Source organism: Tachypleus tridentatus, chromosome 2, assembly GCF_004210375.1.
Source record: "Tachypleus tridentatus isolate NWPU-2018 chromosome 2, ASM421037v1, whole genome shotgun sequence".
NCBI lineage: Eukaryota > Metazoa > Arthropoda > Merostomata > Xiphosura > Limulidae > Tachypleus > Tachypleus tridentatus.
In genome coordinates, this window is record NC_134826.1 from 87,685,173 (window position 1) to 87,703,716 (window position 18,544).

Below are 18,544 nucleotides of genomic sequence, written 5' to 3' on the forward strand. Positions count from 1 at the left end.
TCTTCCCGACGGACAGGCTGAGGTGAGTTGGACATCAGAATTGATGGCTACAGTCTATACGTTTGGGGCACCTATAGTGTAGTAGTTAGGAAGTGAGATAGCTTTAACAGTAAGTACTGTTCGTTAAATATGGAGACTACAGTAGTATAGATGGGGGGGGGGGTTATTGGGGGTAAACACATATTTTGGAACAGTTTCACCTCCCACTGATTGCCCTTTACAGTAAATTATTAGTACACCTCCCACTGATTGCCATTTATAGTAAATCATTAGCATATCTCCCACTTTCACTTCCCACTGATTACCTTTTATAGTAAATCATTAGCACACCTTCCACTTTCATTTCCCACTGATTACCTTTTATAGTAAATTATTAGCACACCTTCCACTTTCACTTCCCACTGATTGCCCTTTATTGTAAATTATTAGCACACCCCTTAGGAAAACGCTGTTAATATATTTACCCTAGTTTTCTTATCACGCATAGATGTAATAGGGAAGCACATAATAAACAGGGTTTGTAAAAATAATATTTTACACGAATACTAGTTGATGCAAGATTTTATATCTTATGTAACAGCTAAGATCAGAGTTCAGTTCCTGTGTTCTATTTCCATAAACATTTGTTGAATATTTTCATCTATTTGTTCAGCTTCTTCAACTTGTCTTGTTTGTTTGTTCACGTTTTCGCGCAACGCTATTTGAGGACTATCCAGTCCAGTCGTTGCTAATTTAAAAGTGGTAGACTAAAAAAAAAGGCAGCTAGTCAACAATACCCAACGCCATGTTTGGAACACTCTTTTACCAACAAAAGGTGAAATTGACCGACACATTACAAGTTCCTCGGAGATAAAAGGGAGAACACGTTTGGTGATGAGATTCGAACTCTCAACCCGCAGTTTGTGAATCAAACGTCCTGACTATTAAACTGTGTGAGGTCTCGTTATTTTAAGAGATGATAATAAGGCTAATCGTTCTCTATGGCCGTATTGTGAGTCAATATTAGGAATGGTTAGTGTATATAGGTCCTGTGCAGCTCAGAGCTAACATAGAAACCTTCTTGGAATTGTGTGTGTGTGTTTCTTATAGCAAAGCCACATCTGGATTTCTATTGTCTCCACCGAAGGGAATCGAACCTGTGATTTTAGCGTTGTAAATCCTTAGACTTATTTCTGTCCCAGTAGGGGACTCGCGAGATTGTCACAGAAATCGTTCAATATGTTCTACGCTTACCCATAAATGAGCACGAATAAACTGTTATGATATATGTTTTGTTTGTTTTTAGAATTTCGCGCAAAGCTACACGATGGTTATCTGTGGTAACCGTCCCTAATTTAGCAGTATAAGACTAGAGGGAAGGCAACTAGTCATCACTACTCACCGCCTCTTGGGTTACTCTTTTACCAACGAATAGTGGGAGTGACCGTCAAGTTAAAATGCTCCCACGGCTGAAAATGCGAGCATATTTGGAGTGAAAGGGATTCAAACCCGTGACCCTCAAATTGCAAATCTAGTGCCCTAACTACCTAGCCATGCCGGGGCCAATAAAATATGGTAATCTTATACCTGACTATTCTCTCTTTGGTGCTGTTTTGAAGATAGTCACGTGGTTAAAGCGAATCTTAAGGTGGGGGTAAGTAAATGCACTTCGTGATATATCAACAGCTGAACTCTCTGGAGGGTGCAGAGGTTGTAGGCTGGGTGGGATGTAAAGGAACAGTACGGTTACCAGTTCCGGCTTCGAAGGCAAGGCCACGAGTAGACCTTGGTACAAGTCAGAAACAACAAGCAGACAGAGGGGGAACGCTCGTGAACATGACCTCCCCCACACCGACATTTCGAGCAAATGCCGTCTGGTCATAGGTCTCTTGAAAAGCGCCATTACTTCTTGGCCTCTGACTTAACACCACAGTGTACATTCCAAGACTCCAGTATGTCTCAAGGTAAAACTACATACTTTGTTTTTATTAGCTTATGGAAATGTTTACATTTCGACCTTCTGTGTTTCCTGGAACACGGATTGCTCTCCCCCCATCCATCACTCTCGCCAATTTCCTTATCTGAGTAATGACGAAATAATTTTGAATATTTAATTAAGAAAGTCTATCAATTCTAGTTTACCTTAGTTTAAGCACGAAGCTACACAATGGGCTACTATCTGTGCTTTGCCCACCACGGGTATCGAAACATGGTTTCTAGTGTTGTAAGTCCCACGACGTACCGCTGTGCCATTCGGGGTTTATTTGGTTTATCTTGAATTTCGCGCAAAGCTACACGAGGGCTATCTGCGCTGGCCATCTCCAATTTAGCAGTGTAAGACTAGAGGGAAGGCAGGTACCCTTTTACCAACGAATAGTGGGATTGACCGTAACATTATAACGCACCGACGGCTGAAAGGGCGAACACGTTTGGTGTGACGGGGATTCGAACACGTGACCCTTTGGATTACGAGTCCAGTGCCTTAACCACCTGGCCATGCCGGGCCGCCATTGGGGAAGGGGGTTCGTGAAGAAGGAATGCTATCTGTAATAAGTATGCTATAGTTTAGATAACAATAAAATAAGGTAATTATAAAGGAAAAAAAAACTATTGCTAGTGTCTAGGATTAAACTAAATGCATCTTAGACAAACAGACAATATATGTAAATAATGATACATCACATTGAAAGGACGAAATAATTGTATTTGGTACAAAAGGCACTGCATATCTTTTGGGAAATATTTGATAACTCTTTGAAGAAAGAAACAGTCGTATTTGGAGTGTGAAATAACTGTGTTACACTTGTACGGTAACACAGCCGAAATTGTGCTAATAGTGTTGTGAAGGTAAAACTGTATTCTAGGGTGATAATTACTGAGAAATTCTTGTTTTTAAGGGGTTATAATAGCCACAGTTATAGAAATCAAAGATAGTGTGATCACGAGGAATAAGAACAGACCCTCGTTAAAAGAAAAGTGATAGTTTAATATTCACTGTTATCAAACACACTGATAAATCAGTTTTTAAAGTCGAAACTGAGTACAGGTATACAAAAAATAGACATACTGACGAAAAGTGTTGTTAAAGTTCGGGAGTGGTCTTGTGGTAAGTGTACTGCGCTACGTATTGAAGATCTGGAGTTCAAGACGTAATAGGACCGAATACATCTGCACTTTCGGTTTTGGAAATGTTACAAAAGTTACAGTCAAGTCAGTTCTTGATGACGATAAATCCACTTGGAATAAAAATCTATCTCAGAACTGCTAATATGGGTATTAACATTTTTATTGATAAACAACATAACGACCTTCCTAGGTCATCTTTAGGTTAACAAAAAGAGTTTGCAACTGACCGTTGCCGGAGACAAGTTAGATGTTAGGTTATTAATTTGTATAGGTATAAAGGTGTTCCTTTATATTGGTTTTAGTGACTGTATAAGTAGGGCTTCTTTGATTTCGCGTTTGTTTATATTTGTTTCCCTACTTAACATCAGGGAGTTTTCTATGGTTATGTTGTATTTATTTGAATTGCAGTGTTAAAAAACGAATGGTTTTTTTTTGTTCTTTGAATCTAGTTTACATTTTTCTGCTTCTTTCTCCAATATAAAAGTTGTGGCAGTTGTTGCATTGTATTTTGTAAATAATGTTGGTGTTGTGTTTGTCAGTGTAGATTTTACATAGTATGGACTTTAGTTTTGTACCTGGTTTTTGAATAAATTTGGTGTTTACTGAAATGTGTTTTGTTGTAAGTTTTTATCCAAATGTTGGTTATTTTTTCACTTATGTCGAGTACATATGGTATGCAGCAGTATAAGGTTTTGTAGTTTGTTGTATCTTGGAATTTACTGTTCTTGGTCTAAGTGATAAGGGTCTGTACAGTTGACAGTAATATAAATAACGGATGATAATGGTATGGCAGTTGACAGTAAGATAAATAATGGATGGTAAAGGTATTACAGTTGACATAAAGATAAATAATGAATGATAAAGCTACGTACAGTTGATAGTAAAATACATAATGGAGAATAAGGGACTGTACAGTTCACAGTAAGGTAAATAATCGATGATAAGGGTCTGTACAGTTGACAGGAAGACAAATAACGGGTTTCACTTTGACAGTAAGATAAAAAATAAATGATAAGGGTCTGTATAGTTGATCGTAAAATAAATTATGGATGATAAGGGTCTGTATAATTGATAGAGATAAATAAAGGGTACGTACAGTTGGCAGGAAGATAAATAAAGGGTCTGTACAATTGACAGTAAGAAAAATAATGGATGATGAGTGTCTGTACAGTTGACAGTAAGATAAATAATGGATGATAAAGGTATGTGCAGTTGAAAGTAAGATAAATAATGGATGATGAAGGTATGTACAGTTGACATAAAGATAAATAAACGGTCTATACGGTTGACAGTAAGTTAAATAATTATCTGTGATAAGGGTCTGTATATTTCACAGTAAGATAAATAAACCGTAATAACGGTCTATACAGTTTACACTAAGTTAAATAATCGATGATAAAGATCTGTACAGTTTACAGGAAGATAAATAAAAGGTATGTACAGTTGACAGTAAGATAAATAATGGATGATAAAGGAATGTACAGTTGACAGAAAAATAAATAAACGGTCTATACGGTTGACAGAAAGTTAAATAATCGATGATAAGGGTCTGTACAGTTGACAGTGAAATAAATAATGGATGATGAAGGTATGTACAGTTGCCAGTATGATAAATAATAGATGATAAAGGTATGTACAGTTGATAGTAAGATAAATAATGGATGATAAGGGTATGTATAGTTTACAAAAGATAAATAATCGATGATAAGTGTCTGTACAGTTGAAGTAAGATAAATAAAGGGTCTGTACAGTTGACAGTAAGATAACTAATGGATAATAAGGGTCTATATTGTTGACAGTAAGATAACTAATGAATAAAAGGGTCTATATTGTTGACAGTAAAATAACTAATGGATAATAAGGGTCTATATTGTTGACAGTAAGATAACTAATGGATAATAAGGGTCTATATTGTTGACAGTAGTAAGAGAAGTTTCTCTTAGGGAATGTACAACTGGAAGTACACTGTGGTGAACGTCTATTTTATTTACATTATAACAAAGAAAGATATGTGAAATCTCTGTACAATTGAGAGCAATAGCACTGTTGTATAATAACTGAGTGTTTAGTCGATGGAATCGAGTAACGACAGTATTAAATGTTAAAATTTTGAACAGATGTTTACATAGAATATGTCTGTCTGCATCACTAGATGGGGTTTAGTAACAACGTGTCGTGAAAACACTGAAGTTCTATAAAATACGTATAGAAGAATAAAGTGTTTGTTTCAAAGAATGGTTTTTACACGTGTCACCCTAAAATGCCATGTTTTGGAGAAACATTTGTTTTTTACAGATATGTATGTTTACGTTACAATTATATATCATGAAGCGCCCTCAGGTGGCAGAGAGTGGGCATGGAATAATATAATTGTTAAATTAAATGTTTGAAAAAAATTAGTTGTTTTTGTTGTCAGATTTATAGGTGTCAATTTTAGGGGAAAAATGTGGAACTGTTACCATGGTAATAAAACAATAATTTTTATTTATCCTTGTATCCATTTAAACACAAAATTTCCCTTACGTATCGATTACAACATGGTTTGATTATGAAAACCTACAAAAAGTTCGGGAACAGACCTCTTCGCTTCACCGGAATAAATATACATAGTTATTAATCAAGAAAACAGTTAGTTTTTATCACTTAATAAAACCATATTTGTTTTTAAATAAAATAATATAGAGGAATTAATGTACTTTAACCAAAGATCTGGAATATGTTATTACAAATCAATGTAGAAACGATAAAAATATACCTTTAAAAACGCACATATAATTATTACCTCTTTCATGTAACGAAGTAAAAATACAAGTGCTTACACGTACAATTTTAATTAGAAACTATCGGAAGCTTTTCTCTAAGTAATAAGTGAATGTTAAAACATTTTAGTCATTCTGAATTCCAAGGTTATATACCTTAACACTGATATTTCTTGTTCATAAATCCAACAGTGAGCTAAAACGTGTCACTATATTTTTAAGACTTACAGTGTGATCCTGGAAAATATTTTCCTTCTATTTTTATTTTAATAAATATATAAAATATTCAGCGAATCATTTGATATAAATAAAGCGATTGACGCGATGGCCTTGGCTTTTGTGCGTAGTACTAGATTCAATGATGACGCCATATCTGCTTGAAACTGACAACACGAAAAATTCTCTAAAATAATTAAAGACGCCAGCCATGTTTAACCCTCTGATACCTGCCTAAACCTAGTAATTAAATTTCGTATTATTTTTGAATGATGCAATAACTGTATCGGATAATGAAAAATAAATATACCTATTTTTAATTTGAATTTACATTAAAGTAGTAAAGATACATTTATGATGAATAGGTAAATCCCCACCATCTTAAATTTGCAGAAAATATGTTTTCCTTTTTTTCAGTCACTACATCAGTATACAAGTAATGTAAATTTAAAATATTATAACATAATAAGAGGGTTATCTGCGATAGAAACCCATCATATAATTAACAAAGGCGACAACAGTTCGTAGCCAGGTGTGCGGTTGAACCTATTCCCCCCTTCTCCATGGAATAGAACATCCATTAATTGTGTTATTAAATAATATAATTAAAAAAGAAATACCTCAAAAACATAAATATTTTACATTGATTATAACAAAGAAGATCATCACAGTTTACCACAATGTTAAATGAGATCTTTTAAACTGTCCTCAAAAAGCCTTTCAGACTTGACCCTGAACACCGTATTTACTGAACGTTCTTACCAGACACTTTCACATACACACCTAAAGATTTTCCCTATATACTCTCATCACCAGGACCTATTAAATAAGCTTTTCTCAACCACCAAATGAGTCCCAAGAGGACTTCACTCTCCAAATTAGAAATATAAGTAAAGAAAGAACGACACCTACTTCAAATCAGAGTGTATGTTTTTCATAGTTCTTTGTCAAGTAATATAGTGGTTATTCCAAAACAATCTGGCAGCTGCCCCAGTCACAAAAACAGAAAGTCACAGATCCACTGGTTTGATATATTTACCAATGAAGAAAAAACCAAAAAACTCTCATGCAAGATATTTTGCATACGTTATTTCGGACAGATTATCACCAATAAAATATTTCAACTTCTTTATGAAACAAAAAGGTTTCCTAAATATAAGTTGGAAAATTTCTTTTAAATTTAATAAATATATCTATGTAAGGTCCAAAGGTATGCATATATAGTAGATGAGTTGTTGTTTTCGTTTACTGTTAAGCACAAAGCTAGCACAGGGCTATCTGTGCTCTGCTCACCACGCGTATCGAAACTCGGTTTTTAGCAGAAGTTCGCAGACATATTATTGTGCCACTGGGGGCAATATTAGCTCAATACGTATACAAAAAATATCAACTCCAACAAGCATTTAAGCCAATGAACTAATATTAGACATTGGAACCAAAACTAATTAAAGTCGAGTTCAAGGCAAGAAGTAACAAATATGAGTGTTTATGATTTAAAAACATATAAATTTACAGTGTTGAAAGACGTTTTAAGTAAGAAAACAAAGTAAATTTGATACAAAAAACAATCAGTTCATTAAAAACGTTATTCTTAAAAATAAAATAACAACTTTTGGAGCATTAGTGGCCTGGAACGTCCGAAAAAAAATCTAACTACCAATAGGCGGCGAACAAATTAAAATACGGGAAACACCTCATTTGATATATTAACTGTGGCTGTTTATTCAGAGTTGGGACATCGACTTTTATAGGTAATTATACACACCTTTACCATATGCCATTCAAAATGGCAAGTTCGTGATGACGAGAAACCCACTTGAAGTAAAAATGCATCTCAAGACGGCTGATGTTGGTATTAAAACTGAAGATGACCAAAGGTCGAAACGTTGTTCTCTATTTTAGTAACATTTTTAATACCCATACCAGCCGTACTGAGATATAGAATAGTAGTTTGTTACAGAATAATTGTTGTCCTCCACCCCGAGATTCCGCCGCCTATGAGCTGTGATAGAAAACCTCACAGACCCATTTTATCTACCCTATTCTACTTGAAACGTAGGATTGCTTGCTCATGTGAAATATGTGTAGCATGTTACAAGGTGATTTCAATTTGATATATATGTATAGAAAGATTTTGACAACTCTCGTTATTTGAAATGTTTCAACATGGCTCTACTGACTTTGCTGGGCCAAATCACTGAAGGTAAAGAAATCTATTATCTTGCAACCGAAAAAACAACAAAACTAAAGAAAATGTGTAGGAAGATTGTTTTCAATATAATGTTAACCTATAAAATACTTTTACTGAGAAATTACAGTAAACAAGGAAGAGATCTAGCCATAAATAAATCTATTAATTTTTTTGCTTAATTTATCAGGCTTCCATACTTTATAAAAAAAAAACGTTTATACACATAAATAAACCCTCTGTTTATTAACATTAAGGGTCTTGAACTGTGTTTTATTAAGGCTGCAATTCCTCGACCGCTCGGTCAACGCCATGTTTTAGTTTCGACATGGCAAAACGGTCAGATCCTTCACTGGAGCTGGACTCCTCTTCGAGGTCCAGGGGCGAGGAAGACCTTAAGTCCAGCAAGAGATCTCTCCTAATACTCCAATGTCTCACTGCTACTCCGTATGGTTCTGGAGCTGAGCTGGACTCGCTGGAGGAGTCCAGTTTGAGATTGGAGAGCCGTTGCTGGACTTCTTCCATTTCGTCCTTGTCAAGTTTCAAGTGATAGTCGGTGTGTGCATCGTTCAACTCTCGCAGGTCCGGCAGCTTCAAGAAGAGTTTAGGATAGAGAACCGATGTGTGACTTGATCCGTAGCGCCACAACATGTACTTCTTTAACAGAATGTAATATTTCTCTTGTTGCTTCGCGACTAAGTCCACATTCTCCAAGTTTGGTCTATCAGGAGAGAGGAGAACCGTTACGAGGAGTAACATTATCGTTGGCTCATCTGGATCCAATTCTTTGATCGCTGTTACAAATTTTATGTGTTTTTCAAACAGAGTCGGCGACACCAACTTTTTGATGTCTTCAGCTCTTAACTGGGGCGAGTCCCTGTACAAGGTCTTTCTCAGATCTGGCCAACATCCATTCTTCTCGTCGAACACATAAGCGCCACGCAGAAAGCACATCTCCATGACCCCGCTACGAAGTAACACCTGTTGGTCGCTGTGCGGAATCACCGAAAAGCCTTCCAGATTCTGCGCGAAGTGGGCGAATTGTTTGATTACCGTGAAAAACATGTCAATAATTTCTGTGCGACTTCTCTCAGATCTTTGGGTGCTCAGCTTTTCACTGAAACCAACTGCCTGGTAGCTTACTTCATATATGGTAATTAGTGATTCAATGACTTGCACGTCATTCTCCGTCAGGAATTTTCCCATTTCGTTGATGTCCGGATCGTGATCGTACACGTTCGTTTTTCTTCGTGGCCTATCGGATTCTGTCGCACCTTTTCGTTGCCTTTTCTCCATTCGACTACGTAAGAGGTGCAGTCGCTCTTCCTCTGTCATCACCCAACCTTTCTCCATCCCGATGGCTAAACATTTCTGAAAGCGACAATACTGACAGCATTTTCGCGAGCTGATAGTGATATCACATTTCCCTTCGTAGGGACAGTGAAAATGTTTGTACCCTTCGTTCTGGACGGAGCGCCGAAAGAACGCTTTACAACTATCACAAGAAATTCCACCAAAGTGATAACTTTTGGATCGATCTCCACACACTCCACAAACCTTTTGGTGTCTGCTCAAAGAACTGCTTGCCTTTTCTGCAGGTAACCCAGTGCTTCTACTGCCGTTAGGGGGCAGACTCATTCCTGGAAAATAGAAAATCGAACGTTTAGAACATAAGGATACTGAAAGAGCCGAGTAATCAGAATGGACAAGATGAAGTACATGTACTACACTAGGACCCTGAAATGCCTCTGGAACCCAAACCAGCAAAGCCATTATTGATTACGATATGATACTGAGCAATGATCAGAGATAATACTTCAAGAAAACCGAATCTATGCAAATACACTTATAAAAACGTACTAGTTAGGCTTAAGGAGTAATGTTTTATTTGGGAGGGATTTGAGTCGTTTTTCTGAGGTATGAAGGCACCCGTGCTATCCATGGCATTAAACGATACTCATGATTGGTGTTGGTTTCACGTATTTCGTTGCCAGCATCCTCCCACAGCCGAGTTTTTATTCGCGGTAAGATTGAAATGACTACCAAGCTCGAATCGTTCGTCTGATTGGTTTTTAATTCTAAATTAAATTTTTGAATATTATAACAGAGTTCCTCCATCAGATTCAATCGAAATAAAACAATCTAACTGCAGTAAACAAAATATGTAGGAACAGAAAATCTCAAACAGTGTAGTAATTAGAGAATACAGGAATGGAAAATTCCCAAGAGACATGAAATATTCAACAGCGTTGGTGATTGGATATGATAGATGAATGAAATATCCAACAGATTTGGTGATTGGATAACACAGACGAATGAAATATTGAACAGCTTTGGTGGTTAGGTATAATGGAGAAATAAAATGTCCAATAGGTTTACTGATTGAGTAAGGTAAAAGAATAAAATATTCAACAGGCTTGGTGATTGGATATAATAGAAGAATAAAACATCCAACAGGTTTAGTGGTTGGGTATAAGAAAGAAATGATATGTTTAACAGGTTTGGTGACTGGATATGCTGCAATAGAAACTGGACCGGTCTGGTATTAAGTGAAAAAAACGAAGCATGTACTTTCCACCTTGGAAAGCTAAATAGCAGAGAAAAATCTGTAAGATATACATTAAAATAAAAAACGTTAAATAACTGAGAAAAAACATACGGGATACAAGTTAAAACAAAAAACAACCACAAACAAATGTGTGATATTCCAATATGAGCCCGGCATTTCCAAATAACCACTCACCAAGACTATATGAAATAAAGATTAACAATAAAAACTTTGCTACTGGAGAAAACTCAAATGATTTAACCTGTTCAGTGACGTAGACGAGATAACTAGTCCAAGCCGATCGGTAACACAGTGCCACGGACGAGTTAATTTGTTCTCAATAATACCTAACTTCAACGCTAGATGACAGCACCATACATTCATTTGACCTACTTACAAATTGTTTCACTTTCGATCCAAAATGGCGTCACGAAAAAAGTTACAAAATGAAGAAGCATTAGAGTTGTATTGTAGCAGCTGAAATACTTGGCAGTCCATAGGTTAAGGCGATTCGATGGTGCTGATATAAAAAAATGTAGTCAGAATTTGAACATCATCAATATTTTGAGTTATTGTACTACCTTTTAACATTTTATGAGCCCTATGTGAAATACCCTGCAATCTACTCAGTGCAATAGATTTGTGCCGTGAAATTTAGTTTACTTGGGACAGTTTAATGTGTAAATGGCATACATTGTTGATAACCTCAAACACTGGCTGTAGGATATTGGAGTAAAATTCCAAATATATTATTCATATGTAGTATCTGTTCTTGATATAACTGTAGCAAACTGTATCACTTTTTTGCTTCGTTTCCACGCTCAGTTTACTAGAATATTCGAGAAGTCTCTCGACTGAGCATTAAAAGGGGCGGAATCAGATGCCTCTCGCTCGCTCAGTTGGTCACCTCACCTCGTTAGGCGCACAGTTGAAACAAAGTCCGATATTTTGAATAAATTTATCTTATATTTCCACCTTTACATCTTGAAACTTAGTCAACACTAATACACATAAAGATCATACTCAGCATTTTAAAAACCAATTCTATAACAATACACATCATGGCTTCTTCTCATATGTATATTTTGTGATTCATTCCCAACTAATAAACACGCTATTCCTCTTTCTGCCTGCTAATCCTCTTCTACAGTACACATCATTTTACAATGTACACGTTACAATTCACTCTCGAAAATACAAATAATGCCATTTCGTCCTTGGAAAGTGTACAGAAACGACAGATTCGTTATTACTCAGCAATTAAAATTTGATTCATCTCATTCAATAGGAACAACGGTGTAATACAGTAAAAATAGAAGAGGCAGTAACCACGACTACAAACAAATCAATAGGTCTATTACATCAAGAACAGTAGACCACAAAATAATCAAACATTATACTATAGAAACGAGAAGCAGCCATATTGTACACATGCGGACCACCTAATAACGAATGTTAAGAATGTTTAACACAACCTGAGAGTCATATATAAATTTCCTTAACCGTTAGAATGTCAGCCATGCCAGTAGTTTTAATACATAATAAATTTTACTGTCCATTGCTCTAACCCTACCTAACCGGAATTATAAAAGTTTAAACAACCTTATTGCTGATATAAACGTGACAAGTGTTCAATAACCTTGTACCACGTGCTATTAGAATTGATAGATCCTGCACTAGGAACAAAAATCGTTCATGTTTGAAGTAGTACCACTGCCAGATCAGATCTAGGTCGAGTAGGAAAAAAATAACAGTTTTTTTATCAGTGCCTTGGTCGAAGGACACAGACTTGTTCTATTATAATAGGAATTATAAATATACAAATGCATATTATAATAAGACATATATCAATTTTGGAATTTTTTTCTAAGCTATCTATACAAAAAATTGCTGGTGGTTACCTGATTTTATTGGTTGGCTACAAGTTTTTGTAATAATATGTCACCAAACTTCGTGATGACGAGAAATCCACTTGAAGTAAAAATGCATCTCGGAACAGCTTGTATGGGTATTAACATTTTTACCAAAATAAAGCATACAACAACTCTTCGACCGTATTAGGTCACCTTCTATTCTATAATTAACTCCTTAATCAGTGCTGGAATCCCCCCAAGTATATGATATAAAAATGGAGGATTTCATCTTTCTTTGTGCTGTGAGGGAAAAAAAAGTCATAATTTGTCAATATTCTCCAGTATATGTACCCCACATCGTAATTTTAGACTTAACAATTTATATTAAAATGCAAAGACTATAACAACATCTGTCATCTAATTTAATAATTAGAATTGGGTTCAGGAAAATCACATTGAGTTAAATATGTCAACAAAGAAGTATAACATAGTTAAACTAGAGGACCAAGACAGGAGAACGATATTGTTTTTTGTTGTTTTTTCTAAACTACAGATCAGGCCCGGCATGGCCAGGTGGCTAAGGCACTCGAATCATAACCTGAGAGTCACGGGTTCGAATCCTCATCACACCAAAACATGCTCGCCCTTTCAGCCGTAGTAACGTTGTAATGTGACGGTCAATCCCATTGTTCGTTGGTAAAAAAGTAACCCATGAATTGGTGATGGGTGGTAATGACTAACCGCCTTCCCTCCAGTCTTACACTTGCTAAATTAGGGACGGCTAGCGCAGATAGCCCTCGTGTAGCTTTGCCCGAAATTCAAAAAACAAACAAACTGCAGACTATAAGGTTCGAGAACCAAACAACCTTCACCAAGGCAACTTACGCTAAGAAAGTTGGTCAATAAGTAACATGGCGTAACGTCACCACATTCACGTGCATAGCGAGTGACCTTCACAAGGGTTGAATATTTATGTGCTCAGCTATTCAACGCCATCTTTGCACAGAAGCCCATAGTGGCTGTACTAGATTCCATGCGTTCAGCTACACATTGCCATGTTAAGGTTCAGTCTTGATTCAATGCTTATTTATTTATTACACGAATGAACTTGGACTGCTTATATTCTCTCTCCGCTGTTGCATAACGAGATATTCGTTTTTGTTACATTATTACTTAAAGATGTTCTACCGATGTACTATGAACATAAGCGATCCTTTGAGGTGTGAATAAAATAATAATGTATAATATAACGCAGAATTAGCAAACGGACCTCCCTTTGTGCTTTGGGATTCAAAGCAATAACTGACGCAAGTCACTAACAGTAGATACATTCTCCGAATTTTAATGGGCTCCTCTTGTCCTTTGGGTAATGACGTTGTGGGTAAAAAATTGTTTATCTATAATTTGTAACTGAATACAAAGCTACATAAAAGGTTACATTTGCTGTGTCCACCACGGGTATCGAAACCCGAGTTATAGCGTTATAAGTCCGCAAACTTACCGCTGTGCTAATGGAGAGAAAGAGTTTTTTCTTTGTTTTTGTTTCAGAACAAAGCGACAGTTGGACTACCTGCTGTGTCCCCCGCGAGGAATCGAACCTCAGATTTTTGTCAATTTCCAAAATTTTCGAAATTTCTGTTTGGGACCAACGAGTATATTTGTATCAAATTTCATGTGAATTGGCCGAAACTAGGGTATGTACCAAAACTAGGGTATGTACTAAAACTAGGGTATGTACCAAAATAAGCTATGTACTAAAACCCAAAATCTTGTTAGTTTATTTAATCTTCCTTTTGACCACCCCTAAAATGACCAAAACTGGTCATATCCCATATTTTTATCTACATATATGGGAGCTATAAATAAAGTATTTTTGAACCAAACTCCACATAAATTGTCAAAAAAATCTTAATAATATTATACATTTTTTGACCTCCTGCGATAATCAAATTTAACTTGTTTTTTAAATCAATGTGTTGGATGCATGAAAATTTATATTTGTGTCAGATTTCAGCTTTACTGCTGTATGAACGCACAGGAACTCAAAATATAGAGTTCTGGATTGTCTGACCTTTGACACCATAAAACTCTTAAAAACACCTAAATTAAAAAAAAAAAGTTAAAAATTTGTCTAGGTATATTGGACCAAAGTATAACTTATCAAGTTTCAAGTCAATCCAGTAAGAAATGAAAGAATCAAAAAGGGTTTGGAAGAAGGATGAAACAACAGAAAACTAGCAAGTCTCTGCAAAGAGACATAAAAATATAACCAATATTATAATTAATTGCTTTAATTATTTTACATAAGAAATAAGCGATTCCATCCAAATATTTCTTTATAGTAGTAACAGTCACGAACATGAAATTACTGAATGTGATCTCACCGGTGGTTTGTTTGTTGAACTCTGACCACAGCTACTCGATGGTCTTTTTGCGTTAACCGTCTCCAACTTAGCAGTGATAGACTAGAAGGAAGGCAGCTAGTCATCAACACTCACCGCCAACTCTTGGGTTATTCTTTTACCAACGAATAGTGGGACTGACCATCACATTTTATAATGTTCACATGAGTGACGGGTCAGACATGTTCGGTGAAGGGATTCGAACCCGCGACCCGTAAATTACGAATTTACCACCCTGACCATCGGGCCTCAACGGTAGTAAACGTTATAAAAACAAACGGGTGACCTGAGGGTTAACAAACATTTCCACAAAGAACCAAAATGCCTTCTCCATCAGATTATGCAAAATATGTTTCTTAAATGTCTCCCAGTTGATCGGCAGGTTCGATTCCCCGTGGTAAACATAAAACAACAAAAACACATTTCTTCAAACTGAATGTTAGTCTAAAATAAACATGTTTTGTTGATTAACTTAATAAAAAAAGGTTTTCATGTACTTAATAGTTAGAATTACCTTCGTATAAAATAAAATCGAACATTCTAGATAAAAGACGAAGTTTTATGGGCTGTAGCCTACACTTAATTATATAATCAAAGCTAGTTTTTACGTGATTTTTATATTCATGTGAGTACGCTATTCGATACACGTGTTCTCACGCATAGCGTTTAAGCCTAACCAAACTTAAAACATTCCGGTTTCAAATAACGACCGGTTTACCCCAAAACTACCAGAACTAGTTATGTTGAAGTTGGAAACAACAACAAAGGGCAGTAAGAAAGAGTCACTACGTGGGTGTTTTAAAACAAATATTAATCATGGATTAAGAAGGTGGATGATTTCTTGATAAGCCTTCTTCAATGCAAATCATACCTTATCGTCATACGCACTTAAAAAACAACACACAATCGAGAGCTATCCGTTTAAACCACATTTCAGAGAACAACTGTATGAACTTTTTAGGTATCTTCTGTACCATTCACATGAGACAATCGCAATTGTATACAAACCATACATTATTCAGTACTATTATAATTCACTGTTCCCAACTCTCCCTGTCTGGAATATGATTCACTTCAAAACAAGTTATCCCAATTTTTACCATAATCTTCGCTCACGACTAAGGACTAAAACAATCGCTTCGACTTTTGTTCTTTAGTAGACGAAATTTAACAACTTACGAAACAAGTGGAAAGATAGATAATTGTAAAAAAGTAATTTAATATTCACTCACGGTTTAAACTGGAGAATGTTTTTTATAGTTTAGACACGAAGGTATACAATGGAATATCTGTGGTTTGTTCACCACGGGTATCGAAACCTTGCATCTAGCGTTATACATTTACAGACATGCCGCTGTGCCACTAGAGGGCTTGGTAGAGGGAAAAATATTTATTACTTTATGAGACACAGATCGATACATCTAATTTATTCATCGCAGGACACATAAGTAAAAGTAAATGACTCAGTGTTCATTGTCTTATTCGATAGTAAAATTAATTAATTGAATATCAGATCTCCAAAGTCCCACTAATAAAAACCGTGGTTTAGAATTCCAACTTTGTAATTCAAATTGGGTGAAGAGCCTTTTCTAGAAGTTGTTGTAAAACTCGTCACGGAATCCAAACTTTATACCACGCTTTGCATGGTTTATACGATTAAAGACACCTTTCTTTAAATGACCTATCACATGTTGAATAAAACAAGCAACGAATAACAGAATATCACACATTTTACAACGTTTATCCACCACCTTCTGCCTCCATGTTTGAACGTTGCACAATGGTGAAAAACAACACGTTCAGTCTCCACGATAGGACGTTGAACAACGGTGAGAAATAGCACGTTCGTTCTCCATATTAGAAAGTTGAACAATGGTGAAAAACAACACGTTCAGTCTCCACGATAGAACGTTGAACAATGGTGAAAAAGAAAACACGTTTAGTCTCCACGATAGGACATTGAACAATGGTGAAAAACAACACGTTCAGTTTCCACGGTAGAACGTTGAAGAATGGTGAAAAATAACACATTCAATCTCCACGTTAGGGCATTGAAGAATGGTGAAAAATAACACATTCAGTCTCCACGGTAGAAGGTTGAACAATGGTGGAAACAAGTCCAACAATTGTATTTTTTAGTAGCATTCATTTGTTCCATATGTGCTCATGGGATTAGATAGTCCTTTATACTATTGTCATGGACGACGGTCCATGAAACAAATTTATACGAAATTGTTTACCTGCTTAATAGCTGCAGGAGAACTCGAGTAACAATTTATCTAAATATTTAAGTAGTCCTAAGATTTCTCTGTTTGCCATTAAGAAAAAAAAAGTTCAAAATGATATCTCTGCTGTGCCTGTCGCGAGTGTGGAAATTCGATTTCTACACTTAAGCCTTCAGATTTACTGCTGCACTACAGGGAGGCAGATCCTGGAGAAGATAGGTTTATGCGTTTTTGTTGTTGTTTTTTATTGGAGGGGTTACTAGAGTGGTCAAATAAAAAGAAAAAACTTAAAAATTGGTACAAATGTATTTTTTTTTGTGTGATGACTTCTCCTTAATGTTCTTATAACGTGTTTGACGGGTATCTAGTTGGAATTTTTCAGCTACGGCAAAACGGTTCGTAGAACGTCTCTCGAGTTCTTATTATTATCGTTTGTTTTTTCAAGTACAAGCTTTCAGTTCATAGCTCCCTCATCCCTTAACCGATTTGAGATCTAATTACAGTTTTGGACAAAGGAGGTCTAAGATTAATTTATTTTTAATCCTGTCTAAAATATTTTCAAGTGCCACGGCTATTGAGAATTCCCTCTGGTTTATTTTAGTTTTTTGGTATATGCTGTTCGTTTCTTTTGAATTTCGCGCAAAGCTACACGAGGGATATCTGCTCTAGACATCTCTAATTTAGCAGTGTTCTTAAGACAAGGCAGCCAATCATCACCATCCACCCTCAACTCTTGGGCTACTATTTTACACGAATAATGGAACTGGCAGTCACGTTATAATGCCCCCACGGCTGAAGGGAGAGCATGTTCGGTGTGAAGGGGATTCGATCCCGTGACCTTCAGATTGCGAGTCAAGCGTCCTAACCACTTCATCATACTGGGCAATATGCTGTTTCAAATCCATATTTATGTACTGAACAGCAAGTGTCCCTCTGTATAGATTCTTTGTCGTTTTCAGGTAAAAACTCATCAAAGCAAGCAAGTTAGTCACGCTGAAGTCAACGACAGAATAATATTTAGATTGTCTTATTGGAAGTGGTGGCTCCTTGAAAGATATCCGATATGTAATATATTTTAATACTCGTTGAATGTATGATCTTTATACAAAACTTGTCGGTTTGAGATCTTTGTTTCTAATCTTCGTTACAATTGAAGAATGGATGTGCCTACCTTTCACTGCTGGATGAACTAATTTTCCTTATCCGCCAGTAACAAGTGGCCAAGTCGTCTGATATTTAAAAAGCCTG

The 18,544-nt window shown here is 36.1% G+C and overlaps 1 protein-coding gene across 5 annotated transcripts in view; it reads right to left on the minus strand.

The window, feature by feature from the left end:
• Positions 1-7,550: 7,550 nt before the first annotated feature.
• LOC143244433 (thyroid hormone receptor beta-like) overlaps positions 7,551-18,544 on the minus strand; it is a 78,185-nt gene continuing 67,191 nt past the window's right edge. For 4 of the 5 annotated variants that reach the window (XM_076489076.1, XM_076489078.1, XM_076489079.1 and 1 more), the window contains exon 3: positions 7,551-9,908. In XM_076489076.1, the coding sequence (XP_076345191.1) occupies positions 8,545-9,908 (1,364 nt within the window). In that variant the 3' untranslated portion in view covers positions 7,551-8,544. Of the gene's footprint in view, positions 9,909-12,717; positions 12,970-18,544 lie in introns of all 5 variants that reach the window. The other variant, XM_076489080.1, reaches the window with a different exon arrangement.